The sequence below is a fragment of the Balaenoptera acutorostrata genome, chromosome 1 (assembly GCF_949987535.1).
Source record: "Balaenoptera acutorostrata chromosome 1, mBalAcu1.1, whole genome shotgun sequence".
Taxonomy (NCBI): Eukaryota; Metazoa; Chordata; class Mammalia; order Artiodactyla; family Balaenopteridae; genus Balaenoptera; species Balaenoptera acutorostrata.
In genome coordinates this window covers 16,673,565-16,688,355 of record NC_080064.1, presented here as the reverse complement: position 1 = coordinate 16,688,355, position 14,791 = coordinate 16,673,565, and the positions used below count along the sequence as shown (strand labels likewise).

At 52.2% G+C, this 14,791-nt stretch overlaps 1 protein-coding gene across 2 annotated transcripts in view; it reads left to right on the top strand.

Moving 5' to 3' along the window:
- ECE1 (endothelin converting enzyme 1) overlaps positions 1–14,791 on the top strand; it is a 117,732-nt gene that overhangs the window by 59,817 nt on the left and 43,124 nt on the right. For both annotated transcript variants that reach the window (XM_057543997.1, XM_057543989.1), the window contains exons 3-4: positions 3,927–4,068; positions 10,106–10,318. In XM_057543997.1, the coding sequence (XP_057399980.1) occupies positions 3,927–4,068; positions 10,106–10,318 (355 nt within the window). The remainder of the gene's footprint in view (positions 1–3,926; positions 4,069–10,105; positions 10,319–14,791) is intronic.

Genomic DNA, 14,791 nt, shown 5'->3' with positions numbered 1-14,791 from the left:
ACAGGTACTACTATAAGCTGTTCTCAGTCATTGGAAGAGAGTCAGGCACAGGGGCAGAGGGGCAGGTAGGGCTCAGGAAGGAAATGGGGAGGACAGGAGGGCATTACAGTTTCACTCTGGCCTGGCCCCAGTGGCCTCAGCCAGAAGCTCACCATATAGAAACTGCGCTAGAAGAAACTTCCCCAACCTAACACCCTGACGGAGGCAGGATATCATGCAGGGCCAGGCTGTCCTGGTCTGTCTGCTCTGAAAGGCTGACTTCAAGGCAGGCAGCCAGGCCTCCCTGCCAGCCCTCACGGAGTGGTCTGGCCTTTGGGCTGCAGTGGGTGCGCTCCCTGCCAAACCTTTGGCCAGACTGACTCCTGTTCGCTGCTCCACTCAGCCCAGGTCGCTGGGGGGCCAGGCGGTGACTCAGGAAAAGACTCTGCCTTCCCTCTGGAGCCCCTGCTTCCTCTGAAAGCTGGGCTCCCCGCCCCTTCTGCTGGCTTGTCTCCTGGGCCCCGGCGTGGTGTCCCATCCTCGCCTGCAGAACTCGTTCTTGCAGAACTTTGCTGAACCAGGTCCTCACTTCTGTAACCGAATATTTATCCCTCATCAGGGCTTTGTTCCCTTGGCCGTGGAAACCCTGGGAACTCCTGGGCTAGACAGCTAGACGGTTCCTGCCTCTTTCTCGTTCTCCAGCTCTGTTTCCTTCTCGGTCTCCCTCTCCACCTGTCTTGCCAGCGCCTCCTTTCCTTTCTGTTTCATTCTCTCTCTGCCTCACACGACAGTCGCTAAGATGTTAAGCCTGCCAGTGAGCTGAGCATTCACCGTCATCCTTACCCCATCTTCCAGGCGTCAGCTCTGCACCTTAGCTGATGCCCCTTACCTGTTACCTCTCCAGAGACCAAGAGGGCTGCCCGTCACTAATCCCCCGACCCTCCGCATCCCTGCAGACCCTCCTCTCGTGATCAGCACGCCCTCATTTCCAAAAGGCCGGCTCTGAAGGAGGCGAGGCGGGGACAAGAGGGGCTCAGGGAGGAGACAGCACGGAGCCAGACAGCGGCTCAGACCCACAGCCCCAGCCCCGTCCGTTGCACCCAGGAGTTGGACAGGCTCTCCTGGAGAGGCCTCTTGAGCCCGGCGCAGTCTCCCGGTGACTTCTCCTGCCGCGGGAGGATGCCTCTGGATTTCTTCTGCCCTCAGACACGAGGCTTGTGCAGAAACCAAGAGGCCCGTCAACCTGGTAGTTCAAGTCGAGCAAAGAATAGTACGGAGGCTAAAAACCCTATTTTCAAATTCCGTTTGCCATTTCTGCCTAGAACTATGAATTTTTAATTTAATTCTGACTTAATTCTATTTAAGTTCTGCAGTGAACACCATCTGTTTGTTTGACGTTAAACAATGAGGCTCAGCTCGGCTTGCTGCTCCTGGGGGACAGCGTGGCCACTCGGCTGAGGCTGTGGGTTCGGGAGGGACGTGGGTTTTCTCACGCTGTCTCCTCGCCCCACTTCCTGTGTTTCTTCTGGAGCTAGTATTCATACCTACTCTTAGGGATGTTGTGAAGATAGAATAGCATCAGCTAGCAACAAAATAGAATGAACGTGATGCCAGGAGCACAGAAAGCCCTCAAACAATACCTGCCATGATTACTCTTTTTTTCCTTCCCTCCCTTTGTCTTTCATCCTCTCCCTTTTATTTCTTCTTTCTCTCCCTTCCACTTCCTCAGCTTCCCTGCACCTCGATATTGCTCTGTCCACATAAGAGAGGATTTTCTGCTTCCCCAGCCCTGATGGCTGTGATCCTTGGCCTCCGAGGGGACGGGGTACCTGTTACACCAAGGTCGCTCCATCTCTTAGCTTTTCACCCCTCTCCCCCAACGAGCTGAGCCTTGGTAATGGGGGCACTGAGAAGCCCAGAGTGGGAGGCAGAAGGTGAGACCAGCTCAGGGGCCCAGGAAAAGTAAATGTCAGCATCCCCAGACAAGGCAAATCCTTTGGGGGGGGCCTCTGAAATACCGGTGCCCAGGGTAAACTGCATGAGAGAATTGATGCCTCTGAAAAAGCACTTTATAGACGTCGATTGCTGTGAGCATGTCAGCATCGTCCCAGGCTGTGTCTGCACCAGTAGCGTGGTCAGAATCTTCATGTCTCACGTTTTTAAAAAGGTTCTTAAGAGATTTCAGGAGGCGGCCCACCCCGACCCCGACCCCCACCTGACACAGCTGCTTCTGTGTCCGAGCCTCCCGGACCTCCACAGAATTGTCACCAAGCCTCAAGTTCCTTTTCTCGGTTGTAGAACCCATCTGTTTTTTTTTTTTCCACAAAAAGTTCTTGTCTTCCTCTTTCTCTAGAGCAGCAACCCCCAGTCATTTTCTGTTCACAGAATAGCCAGTGATGACCACGAGGCTGTTCAATGCCCTTCCCTAAGGTGACCAGCCTCAGATTCCCCAGGCACCAGTGTGAGGCTCCCTGAAGGCTGTGACCTGCTCCTAGGGGCACCTGTCCCCTCAGCTGTTGGGGGGCACTGACAGGTCAGAGGCTGGGTCTCCTCATCTCCCCTGACATCACCCGCTTCACCTCCTGGCAGGCTGTGGGTCTCCCTGCCTGCATGCCTGCTCCCCTCCAAGCCTTGCTCCTTCCACCTTGGCTTTTCCAAAGGGTAAATCTAATCGTATCACTCCAGCCCTCAGGAAGAAGTCCCCGGTCTTTCACCTGGCTTACGGCACCCCTTAGGATCCAGGCCCCCCTTTTCCCTTCCCCTCCCCATTCACCTGGCCAGCTTCTAGTTATTCTTTAAGACCCAGCCCAGGCATCCCCACCTCTAGGAAGCCTTCCCAGACTGAACCTTTGCCCACCCCAGTCTATTTCTTTATCTGCCTCTCTGCTGGGCAGTGAGCAGCTGAAAACAAGGGAGTCTATCTTTCCCCGTGGTCCTTCCAATGTGGCCCTGAGTTGGTGCTCGACTGTTGGCCACAATGTCACTAAACTGAACCCCACCTTCAGGGGACCCTTCCTGTCCCGCGGCCCTGGCTTTTGCAGGAAGCGCCTTGTAGAACAGAGGGGAGCCCCCAGCTGGCCTCGGGTCTGAGGGCCGGGCCGAGGACTCTGAGTGCTATAGACTGGTGGGTTCCTCCTCAGCCTGGAAGGCCCTGTCACGCCCTCCACTTCCTCCCATTGTGCCTCCTTTCCTGTTTAGCTGGACTGTTAGGCTGAGGACATTTTTTCCTCCCTTTGAGGACCTGCTCCAATGGAGCTATTTCTCCATTGCATCTCCCCTGACATCTCCCAAGACTCTAATCTCTGACCCACATGCGGGCTCTAGAATCAATACACTTGGGCTCAAATCCGAGCTCTACCCATTTAGCTGAGTGATGAGAGGCAAGGGTCTCACCTCTCCGGACTTCGGTTTCCTCATTTGTAAAAAGAAACTAAGAACACAGCCCTCATGGGATTATGAGAGTTTCGACAGCTAAGGCTGGCTGTGCCCCTGGGAAGTGTGCACCGTGGTTGTGTCATCATGGGGGTTGTGTCACCCCCGGCCTGTTGAAGCTGGAGCTCTGAAGAGAGCCCGGCTGGATGTCTGCTGGATGCCTGCGAGTCCAAACATCCTGTTTTTTTTTTAACTCCTTACTGGAGAAACAGGGAAAAGCTGATCTTCTTTTTTTTTCTTCTACCCGTATCAGGTGACACAAAAAACACAAGCCCAGCTGGGTTGACTGCTTGACTGATGTTTAGCAGCGAATCTGAGCTGCCGAGCAGGGTGGTGGTTCCTTTCCTGGATTAGGACTGATTCCATGGGAACCAGACCACCCCTGAGGCAGGAGGGGACATCAGGCAGCCCTGATGTCTCCCCAGGGCTGGGTCCTGCCGTGGAATCCCCTCCTCCTGGGTAGTGGGGGCCCTGGGCTCACGTTCTCCTCGCCCCGCCTGTCTCCTTCCCTACAGGTGAACTTCCGAAGCCCCCGGAGTGGCCAGAGGTGCTGGGCTGCACGGACCCAGCTGGAGAAGCGGCTGGTGGTGCTGGTGGCACTTCTGGCGGCAGGAATGGTGGCCTGCTTGGCAGCTCTAGGCATCCAGTACCGGACAAGTAGGTGCCCCCGTGTTGCGTGATGGGCTTCACTCACTCCTGCCCCAGGCTCTGTCCACTTGTGTAAGGGGGCTTCCCCGCTCTAGCCAGGCCTGGCCTCCGAGGCCAAGGAAAGAGCTGAGTCTGGAGGCTGGGGTTGCTGCAACAGACCAAGACCTGGGAGCTGGGCAGATGGGTGATGTGAAGGGTTTGGGGTCAGAAGGACATGAGTGCAAATCCTGGCCTGGCAACTTATTGTCCATGTGACCTTGGACAAGTCACTCAATCTCTCAGAGCCTGTGTCTTCTCTACTTTACATGGAGAAAATAGTGCTCAGTTTGAGGGTGTCTCTGAGGATTCGAGATGATGTCTGTCACGTACCTGGTGCCCAATAGGCCTTCTCTAGCCTTAGCTCCGGGTACTATTATTGTTAGGATGTGGGCTGGTTCGACACATGGGCTGGCCCTGTCCTCCATCCTTAGTTCCAACAAAATAGCAATAATGGCTTCCGTTTGCTGAATACTTTCCATGTACCAAATACCAGGCCTCTCCTTTACGGATATAATCTCATTGCCTCCTCACAGCAGCCCTGTGGGGTATGGTTGCTTCTGGCCCCGTTTTCCGCACAGGGAAACTGAGGCAGTGGCGCTAAGTGACTTGCCTAAGGTCATGTGGCTAGTGCGAGAGGGAGTGGGGCAGCTGGAGTTCAACCGTGCGCTGGCGGGCCCCAGAGCTCAGGCTTTGTAATTCATGGTGCACCCCAGGGTGGGTTAGTACTCCCAGAAAAGCTGTCCTTCTGTGAGCCAGGGACCTTTGTGTACCTCTGTCATCTCATTTCTCTGTCCTACCTTGTATAGCAGTATGATCAGACCCCGCTTCAATCCCACTGTCAGGGGGCCTGAGGCTGGTTCTCTGTGTCTGGCTGAGTAGATGTAGCAAGTGCCTTACACAGAATCAATGATCCATAAGCTCTTATGGACCTGGAAAGGGCAGATCCAAGTTAAAAATAAGGATGGGAGTCCAGTCAATTCCAGGATCTCTCCCCTGGGCCCCAAGATCCAGCTTTCTGATGACAGTAGCCCACCTGGTTGAGTAGCCTCTGGGGCTTTGCCAAGAGTTTAACCCCATCAACTTGGTCACCTGGTACTCATCCCATCAGAGCGATGGTGAACCTTCACAGGATCGGGGAACATCAACTGCAGGTTTTGTTGAGCCTTCTCCACTGTGAATTTACTGGCCTGCCTGGGTGGCCATGCTGCACTGGGATGAGGAAGGGCTTTGGGGGCCTGGAGGGAGGGCAGGACTTCATCTGAGTCATCCTTACATCCCTCCTGGATCAAGCACTCATTCATTCATTCATTCATTCATTCATTATTCCTTCCACAAACATTTAATGAGTACTTAATCTGTCAGGTGCCTAAGTGGTACCTAAGAAATAATCGCTTGTTTAACTGACTATTTAATGATTTGTAGATGTTTTACCAAATGCGCCTAGCACAGCAGGTGATTAATGCATATCTGATTAATTAATTAATGATTTCTTAACCATATGTGCTTAGCATAGTGCCTGCATGCCATAGATGTGCAAATACTTTGCAAAATGAATAAGTAAATGATTGAATGAACAAAGAGCAAGAAGGAGGACTAAGTGGGAACAGCCTTTCTCTACTGATCACTCTTGTCCTGCAGTTGCCATCTTCCTGTTTTTTTGGGGTTTTTTTGGCCACACCACAAGGCATGTGGGATCTTAGTTCCCCGACCAGGGATCGAACACGCGCCCACTGCATTGGAAGCACGGAGCCTTAACCACTAGACCGCCAGGGAAGTCCTGCTGCAGCCGCCGTCTTGCTTCATCCTAAATCAGGTTTAGTTCAGAACACCCTGCCAGGAAGTATAGGCCCTAGCCAGCCTCATCTGCCCAGCTCTTGGCCCTGTGAATGGGGAGCAGGCTAAACTCCAGCAGGCAGTATTGCCCTGAGATTGCCCTTAGGAGTTCCCAGGCTGTTTCTCCATCAGAAACCAGAAGGGAGCCCCCAAGGCCTGGCTTCTAGTGATTGGGACCCAAATACTTCTGTCATTGCCAGGTGGGGCCCACAGGGAGGAATCCTGCTTCTGTCTGTCCCTTCCACCTCGGGGCTGCAGAAGGGTTTTCCCCAGGCTAGACCTGGGTGAGGGGAATTCTTCCCCCAGGGTGGAGCTGGGCTGGGGATCCGGTGACCCTTGAGCCAATTCATGTGTCTTTATCAGCTGCCTGGGCCTGGGAAAGCAGCAGCCACCCCAGATACTGACAATAACCTCATTACCCAGCAGCAGGTGCTGGCTGGCATCAGCCACATCTGTACAAACATCAGTCAATGCAAATTCTGATGATTCTGAAAGACTCACCTTTAAGTTATGTCTGGGCACTTAAATACATATTTATCCACCTTCCTGCTGCACCATCCTTTCCAGAAACTTACAGATGCTTTGCAAGCAGTGGCAGCAAAACAAACGATAAATTCTCTGGAAAATATTCTGAAGTGTCTTACTTAGTGTCGAGACCAGGCACCATCCAGACGAGTGTCTGTGAGCTAGATCTGGGACCTGCTCGACGGATCATGCACGTCCTAAAGGGAAGAAATATTTTCTGCATCCACAGGTGGTGACCAAGGGCTGGACAAAGCTCTTTTATTCACTCAGCCATTCATTCATTCAACAAACATGTATTGGACAGCTGCTAGGTGCCAAGTTCAATGCTGGGCAAAGGAACTATAAATGCAAGTAAGATGCTGGCCCTACCCTCAGGCTCCCATTCTAGTGGGAGATGTAGACAAGGAGACGGCCATGACATAGCATGGTCTGTGCTCAGATAGCGGACACACAGGCAGCCAAGGGGCGCAGAGAAGGATGAGGGTCTGGGAAGGTTTCCCCGAGGAGAGGGAGCCTGAGCTGAGTTTTTGAAGGTGTTGACAGGAGATTAGAGGGACCTGGAAACCATGAATTAATTAATCAAATGTACATTAAGCACCTGCTAGGCCAAGGATAGTTGGTAAAGCATCTACAAACCAGTAATAGTTAAATAATCAAGTGATTATTGCTTAAGTACCACCTGGGTACCTTGCAGTGTGCCTAGCAGATTAGGTGCTTAGTGAAGAACTCAAGCCTCTCAGACTGATTCCTGGGGGCTGGCTTCTTATTTTGTTTTAAAACCAAGTCCCCGTATGATAACTACAAATACCTCTCTCTCTCTGACACACACACACACACACACACACACACACACACACACACACAGACACACACACACACACACACACACACATTCTGATGTGTCTTGCTCCCTGAGGATCACCCTCTTAACAGCTGGCTTCTGTGTTTTCCCACCAGCAAAGTATTTGTCAAGCTTTACTTCCTGCAGTTTGTTGTATAAAAACAATAGGTATTCTTTTCCTTTTCCAAATATGAAGTTATATCATAATAGTGAATAGGCTTTTTCAAACTACACAGAAATTCTTTCCCCCCACCCCCTGCCCCCATAAAGATTCTGGTACATTCCCTTAGTCGGGAAGCAGGGCATGCGACTCAAAGATCTCATTTAGAGATATTTTAAATGATGCCATGTCCCCTACCATTTCCTTTCTCTATTTTCATGCCTAAGGGCTCAATAATCTTTAATTGTTGTACGGTCATCTCAAAACAAGTAATTACCTCAACATAGAGTCACCCTGATTTTTGTGCTGTTGTGCAACCGTTCTGAGCCCTTTGTCAGCCTTCAGGACTTTGGGTTTGTCATCAGTTGTTAATAAGCACACAGGCTGCCCAGCCCCAGCTGGCATTGTGTCTCCGAGTGAGAGGAAGACCACCCTGCCAGCCCATGCATTCTCTTCTGCTCTCTGAGAATTGGCCTGGGAACACTGGACCCTAAGACTCCAGGGAGCTGAGCCCCCCGCCCAGCCATGAGATCATCATCACCATGAAACTGGTTCTACTGTTCTTCCTCATCTCCAGATGGAGAAACCGACCCTCAGAGAGGCGAGGCCACTTGCATGAGGCCAGAAGCAGAAAGCTGGGATTTGAACCCAGGTCTAAGAAACAGCCCCCGATGCCTGCCCTGCTGCCTTCCTCCCTGTGCAGTGGGGAACCGAACGCGCCAGAAGGGCTGCAGCAGCCCCTGGCATGACTGGCCAAGGGGTGGTGAGGGAGAGTGGGAAAACCCCGGCCTTGGCGTTGCCGCAGCAGCCTGGAGTGGGGCCAGCCCGGGCGCTCCCACACCACAGAGCGACCTTGCTCCCTTCACTTGCTCAGAGCCTCGGCGTCCTCATCCTCCAACGGGGGTGTCGCCCCCGTATCAGGAAACGGTCCCTCTTGTTGCCGGTCAGCTTGGGTCAGCAGGCGGTGCGGCTGGGCCTGCGTGCTTCGTCACAAGCCTCCGTCTCCTGCAGTCAGCTTCATCTCGTCACCTGGGGCTGGGCCACGGCTAAGGCTGCCCACCGTTTGCTTCCTTTGCTTGAGCCCACCGACCAACCTCGCCGCGGGAGTCCAGCCCCCTCCTCTTGCCTCTGCCCCACGTCCTGGGAGAACCGGCTCAAAGGAAGCTGGTTCCTCTGCTCACTGTGTTTTGGGGGCACTTGGAGGATTTGGCAGCCCTCCACACTGCCCACCTGTGCCAACTCCCATCCCTCCTCATGGCAGCACCTGACAGATGGGGCTGCCCTGCCTCCTGGGCCAGTCATCGCCGGGGGGGCTCCCTCCCAGGCCCATGGCAGGCATAGCAGAGAGGCTGGGGCTCAAACCCCAGTGGCCACTGAGCAGGGTACTTAGTCTCTCTGTGCCCCAGTTTCCTCATGTGTAAAGATGGCCTTAAGCAAAGTGATCTCTTAGGGTTGTTTCGTTTTTGTTTTTTTGAAGATTCAGTGAGATAACTCTGCTGCCTTGTACTCAGGGGGAATGATTTTTCATAGTTCCTTCTGTTCCTAAGACTCCTTCCTTCTTCCTGAGACCTGGCACCTTATTGTCTGCATCACCCATTTGGCGTGGACTAAATATCCTCCGTCTATGTTGGTACAATAAATAACAGACATTTCTCCTACTGTTGTCTTTTTACTTTTCTTGTATAATGTGTGTATCCCCAACTAAATTATTAACTCTTGGAGGAAAGGACTATGCCTTTTATATCCTCCCCACCACACACACACACACACCACACACACACCACACACACAAACACCACACACACCACGCACACACCACACACATACCCCCCCACACACACACCCCCACACACACACCCCCACACACACACCACACACACACCACACATACACACACACACCACACACGCACCACACACACCACATCCACACCACACACACCCACACCACAACACAAACACCACACACACACCACACGCACCACACACACACACCATACACACACAAACACCACACACACCACACACACACCACACACACACACCACACACCACACGCACACCACACACCACACACACACCACACACACCACACACCACACACACACACATACACCACACATACACACACACACCACACACACCACACACACACACCACACATACACACACACATCACACACACCACACGCACACCACACACACACCACACACACCACACACACACACATACACCACACACACACACACATTCTGCAAAGAACCTGGAAGATAGTAATTGTTTTGTTGAATAAATGAATGCATGAATGAGCAAATAAATTTGTTGAACATCAGGGAATAATAAAGAAATAAATGAATATTTGTGGAAGGAAGGACTGATTAAAAGAAGCACCTTGGTTCTGGGTAATTTTTAAAGCCATAGAAAGGATTTTAGGCAGCTAGACAGAAGTCTTGTTTTACACGTCAGGAGATCGTAAATCTACTGAAATCTTTTCTCCGTAGTGGTCTAGTGACTGTCCAGTTCCAAATCTGTTTGGTCAGGGCTGGGGCGGGGCATGGCAGCCCAGAGCCCCAGGCCACCTGCCCTGTATTCCCATAGCCTCTTCCCTGCCTGCCCTTCACTGGCCTCTTGTCCTTGACCCCTGCCAGGAACCCCCTCGGTGTGCCTAAGTGAGGCCTGCATCTCGGTGACCAGCTCCATCTTGAGCTCCATGGACCCTACGGTGGACCCCTGCCAGGACTTCTTCACCTATGCCTGTGGCGGCTGGATCAAAGCCAACCCCGTGCCTGACGGCCACTCACGCTGGGGGACCTTCAGCAACCTCTGGGAACACAACCAAGCCATCATCAAGCACCTCCTTGGTAAGCACCCCCTCGGTAAGCACCCGGCAGCGGGACCAGTGGACGGGCTGCAGAGGATGGCTGTCCGCTGGACCTACCTGGCCAGGCCCGGTTGAAGGAAGAGCCTGGCAGGATGGGGAGACGAAGGGCTGTGGAGTGGGTGAGACTGGGTTAAATATCTGCCCCATCATTCGGTGTGTGATCCTGAGCAAGTTACTTCTCTCTGAGCCTTACTTTCTTCATCTATGAGAACAGGATGAATAATACCCAAACTGCAGAGGTTCGAGAACTAGAGAGCACATGTGTGAAGCATTAACGTGGTATGTGTGGCATGTAGTAGGTGCACAAGAACTGGTAGCTGTGGTCATTGCTCTTCTGGCTTTAAGCTGTGCCTTAGTTTTTGACTAATACTGACTGTGAGTTTTGCAAGTTATGAGCAAAAGGAATGAAGGCTGAGCACACTAGATCAGATTTTAAGGTTGTGAGCTGATCAAAGTTCTAACAACGGTTTTATCTGAGAGTTATTCATTGTAGGCAGAAGTCTTCCTTGGCCTCATGGTAATCGAGCTTGCGTGACAAGCCGTCTAACCAAAGTTCTTCTCTTTATACCTTGTTAGGCCTTCAGCACCTCTAGTTGACCTTGTTGTTGGTTGTTTGTTTCATCCTCAGGTTAGAATCCCATGTTGGTCTTGTTTGAAGTTATATCCTTAGTTAATGTCTGTTGAATTAACATCTGCCTGTTGGGTGCTTCTCCATGTGGAATCAAAACACCCTGTGCTGTAACTTATAGAGGTCCCGACTTAAACCCTTCAGGGCCGAGACCTTCACCATACCTGTCTCCCGCTGACCCCTGCCCCATCCTGGGACTAAATGCTGAGAGAGGCTAGGTCATGAAAAGCCAGTCAATTAATCCACCAATGACAGAACTTAGATTTGACAAATACTTATTCAGTTTAAAAAAAAAAAAAAAAAGCGTCTTGATACTCAAAAGTAGGTAAATTGAAGAAGATACCTAAAAGGGGGCAGATCTTCCCAAAGGGACAGAAACCTTCCCATGAGATAGGAAAAGAGTCTAATTTGATGATTATGAATTTCAGGCAACTGTGTCTTTAAGACGAAAGTGGAAATAAGCAAACTAGGTTAAGGAGACCTTTGCTTGTTTTCCCCACCTCAGCTCCAGGGGGCGTGGCTGCTGCAGAGTGAAACCCACCCACCACTTCTTGGCCCCCAGCAGCTGCTGGGCAGGGCCCCCTGGCAGCCGCCTGCTTGTCTCCCTGAGGGACAGAGCCAGGTGGTGTGTGAAGGCGGGGCTGAGGGAACCCCATATGTCAGGAACAGCAAAGCCCTCTGTGTGCTTTATGCTACCCGGGTGCCTTTGCAAGGGGACCCAGCCTTTTATTTCAGAACTAAAGGCAAACATGTCTGTGGTAGCCAGACTGGAACTCAGGGATGTTCCTTCCCCAGCACCTAAAGACACAGCCAGGGACTGGGCAGGGACCATCAACCAAAGCAGGAGAACAGTCCAGATAGGATAATGAGATGGGCTAGTGCCTCTGCTTCAGTCACCAGGACCTGGGTTCAAGTCCTGGTTCTGCCACTTACTGTGTGATCTTGGGTCAGTTACATAACCTCTCTGGGCTCTCGTCTCATCAGTACAATGGGAACCATGCCTCCTCCAGGTTTGGAAAATTAAATGGGAAGATATCTTTAAAGCGCTTTACCTGGGCCAGGTGTATTGTGGTGGCTGCTGTCTGTGTTGGTGTTACCATTATTATTTACCCTTGACCTTTGCCCAGTACTTTTCAGTTTACAGAGCTCTTTTGTAGATATCACCCTATGTGATCCTGTAGGGTAGGAGCTAGGAAACTGTTGCTCACCCCGCTTGATAGACAAGGAAACTGAAGTCCAGAGAGCTCCTCAAGACAGGCTAGCAGGTGGCAGAGCTGGGACTGCCTGACTCCTGGTCACGTGTCCTTTCCCTGTCCCACACCACCTCCACCAGGTGCCAGGGGCAGTACGGCTCCCTGCCCATCTTGTTGGGGAGAGCCTGCAGGAAGCACGGAGCTCTGAGAGTCTGAAGGAAAGAAGGAAAGAGGCTGGCACTTGCTGAGTGTCTGCTATGTGCCGTGCTCTGTACCAGGCTCGTCATATCCACTGCCTCCGTAATCCTCACAGCTACCCTGGGACTTAAGAACTGTGGTTCCCATTTTATGGATGAGGAACATGAGAAAAGTTAAGCTTGCCAAGGACACCCTGCCAGTCCAGGATGAAGAGGGACTCCAGCCAGGGGAAGCAGTTAGCACCCAGAGGGAATGGGGGAGAAAGGCGGACGGGCCCTCTAACTCCCCAGTCAGGTCCAGAACTGGCCCTTGTGTAGGACCCCCGTGGGTCCTGATCCTGCTGGTTCTAGGAGGATCTTGGGTCTTATCAGGAAGACCTTGGGTCTAGGCCAGGACCGAGCCTATCCCCCTCCCCTACCCCTCTGGCAGCAGTCCTGGGCTCTGGCCTTACATCCCCCCTGTCCCTGAGGGTCAAGGTAGGGGTGGGGGAGTGCACTGAGCTGGGCACAGAGCAGCCAGAACCCTGACCCCGGGGCCGGGGCCTGGTGGTATCAGGAGCGAGCCCTACCATGCTAGCTTATCACGTGTGGCCTTGGACGAGTGACCCGGCTTCTCTACAACTTAGTTTCACTATCTGTGAAATGGGACTAACGGTGCCACCTAACACTCAAGGTTACTCTGGGTATTGTCTCACTGTGATGGGTCAGAGTGCTTAGCACAGAGTCTGGCACCTACTAGGTGCTCGGCAGAGTAGGACTGCACTTCTCAGTGGTGGTGGGTGAGCTCCAGCCCAGACATCTCCCTACAAGCTGTGTGACTACAGAGAGGCTGCTCAGCCTGCCTCAGCCCTTCACCTATGAAGTGGGAACTAACTGCGAGCATTGGCAGGAGTGTTCTAAGATTAATTGGGTGGTTGAAGAAAGAGTAATTATTGCTTATTTTATTTCTTATAGAAGCACTGATAGAGCCTCTTATCAGGAAAGGAGAGATAGGGTGTATCCATGACCATGCTGGGTTGTTTACTGGTATTATTTTATTCACGCCATGGAGTATGTGCCCATTTTACAGATGAGACTCACAAATACAGAGGAAACATATTTCCTAGGAAATGGTAGAGCTGGAATTCAGCCCCAGATCTGGGAGGCCTCAGACCTGTATTCTTTCTTTATTGATTCTGCACACAGAGGTCACAGAGCAGCCCACAAGTATGGTTTGCCAACCTCCTTTCCCCCAAGGCTGCTTGATTTCGTTCTCCAGGCCAGGTGAGACCTGGCCAAGACCTCATGAACACAGTAGTTGGGGTCACCTCATGTCGTAGTGACCGAGAGCTTCCCCACAAGGCATATCCTGGCAACCCCTCTCCCCGGGCTCACTCCCGGAAACCGGTCTGGATACGGCGCCTCACTTATGGGCCTTGATACCTGGGACTTTGATACCTGGAAACTCCCGAAGAGGCAGGAAGTAGGTGAGTGGGTGACCAAAATATGCAGGAATGTGGGCCAGTGCATTCTTGGGCTTAAGGCCAGGCTGGTTTCAGCTCCCCCAAGACAAAGGGGTCAGCCAGCAGGCCTCAGGAGGGAGCTGGAGCTGGCGGGGATTGGAGCACACAGGGGTGCCCCGCTGTCCAGGCTGGCCTGGGGGGCGGCTTCTCTAGGAGAAGAAGGACAATTCAGAGGCCAGTAAGGATTGTGTCAGCTGGCCAGGCAGGACAGCTATTACCATCAGCTTGCCATGTGACCTTGGGCAAGCCACTTTCTGTGAACAGTGAGTTTACTCTGGCGCCCTCAGAGGAAATCCAGGCAGATCTGTAGCAGGTGGGTTGAACTGGGCCAAGGGCCACCGTGGTGTGTTCTGGCTGCCTGCTGGCTGGAGGGGGGTGACCTCAGCTGCATGAGGCACAGATGCCTCTCCCAAAAGACACTCTGCCATCCACCCAAGCTGCCAGCTTGGGCTGTCCTCGTAGGCTTTGGGGAGACAAGAGGGTCCTCACTTAATCAGAGGAAAGATACAGCTGGACCCGTCACCCCTTTGGCTGGGCCTTGCCTTAGGCTTTGCAGAGTCTGCTTTTAGCACAGACTATTCTGCCATCTAGAATACCTACCTCAACCCCTCCCAGTCCTTCAAGACTTTTGTCAAACCTGCTTCTCCCGTTATGCCTTCTGTGGATACCTCTCCGGGCTTGAGCTACAGTTATATTTTGTGTACTTGTCATATTTACTACATTTTATATTCTAAGATTAATCACGCAAAAAAAAAAATTGATGCCTGCTTGTTGTAACAATTCAAGTAACACAGATTCCATAAAGAAAAAGTTAGTGGTTTCCCTTTCTTCTACTCCTGACACCGGTCTCCCTGAGAAATACAAACAGAATCATTCCAGTAGCATTAAATTTGTCCATGTCAGTGACTTGGCAGTTAATCATGTCACCCTGTG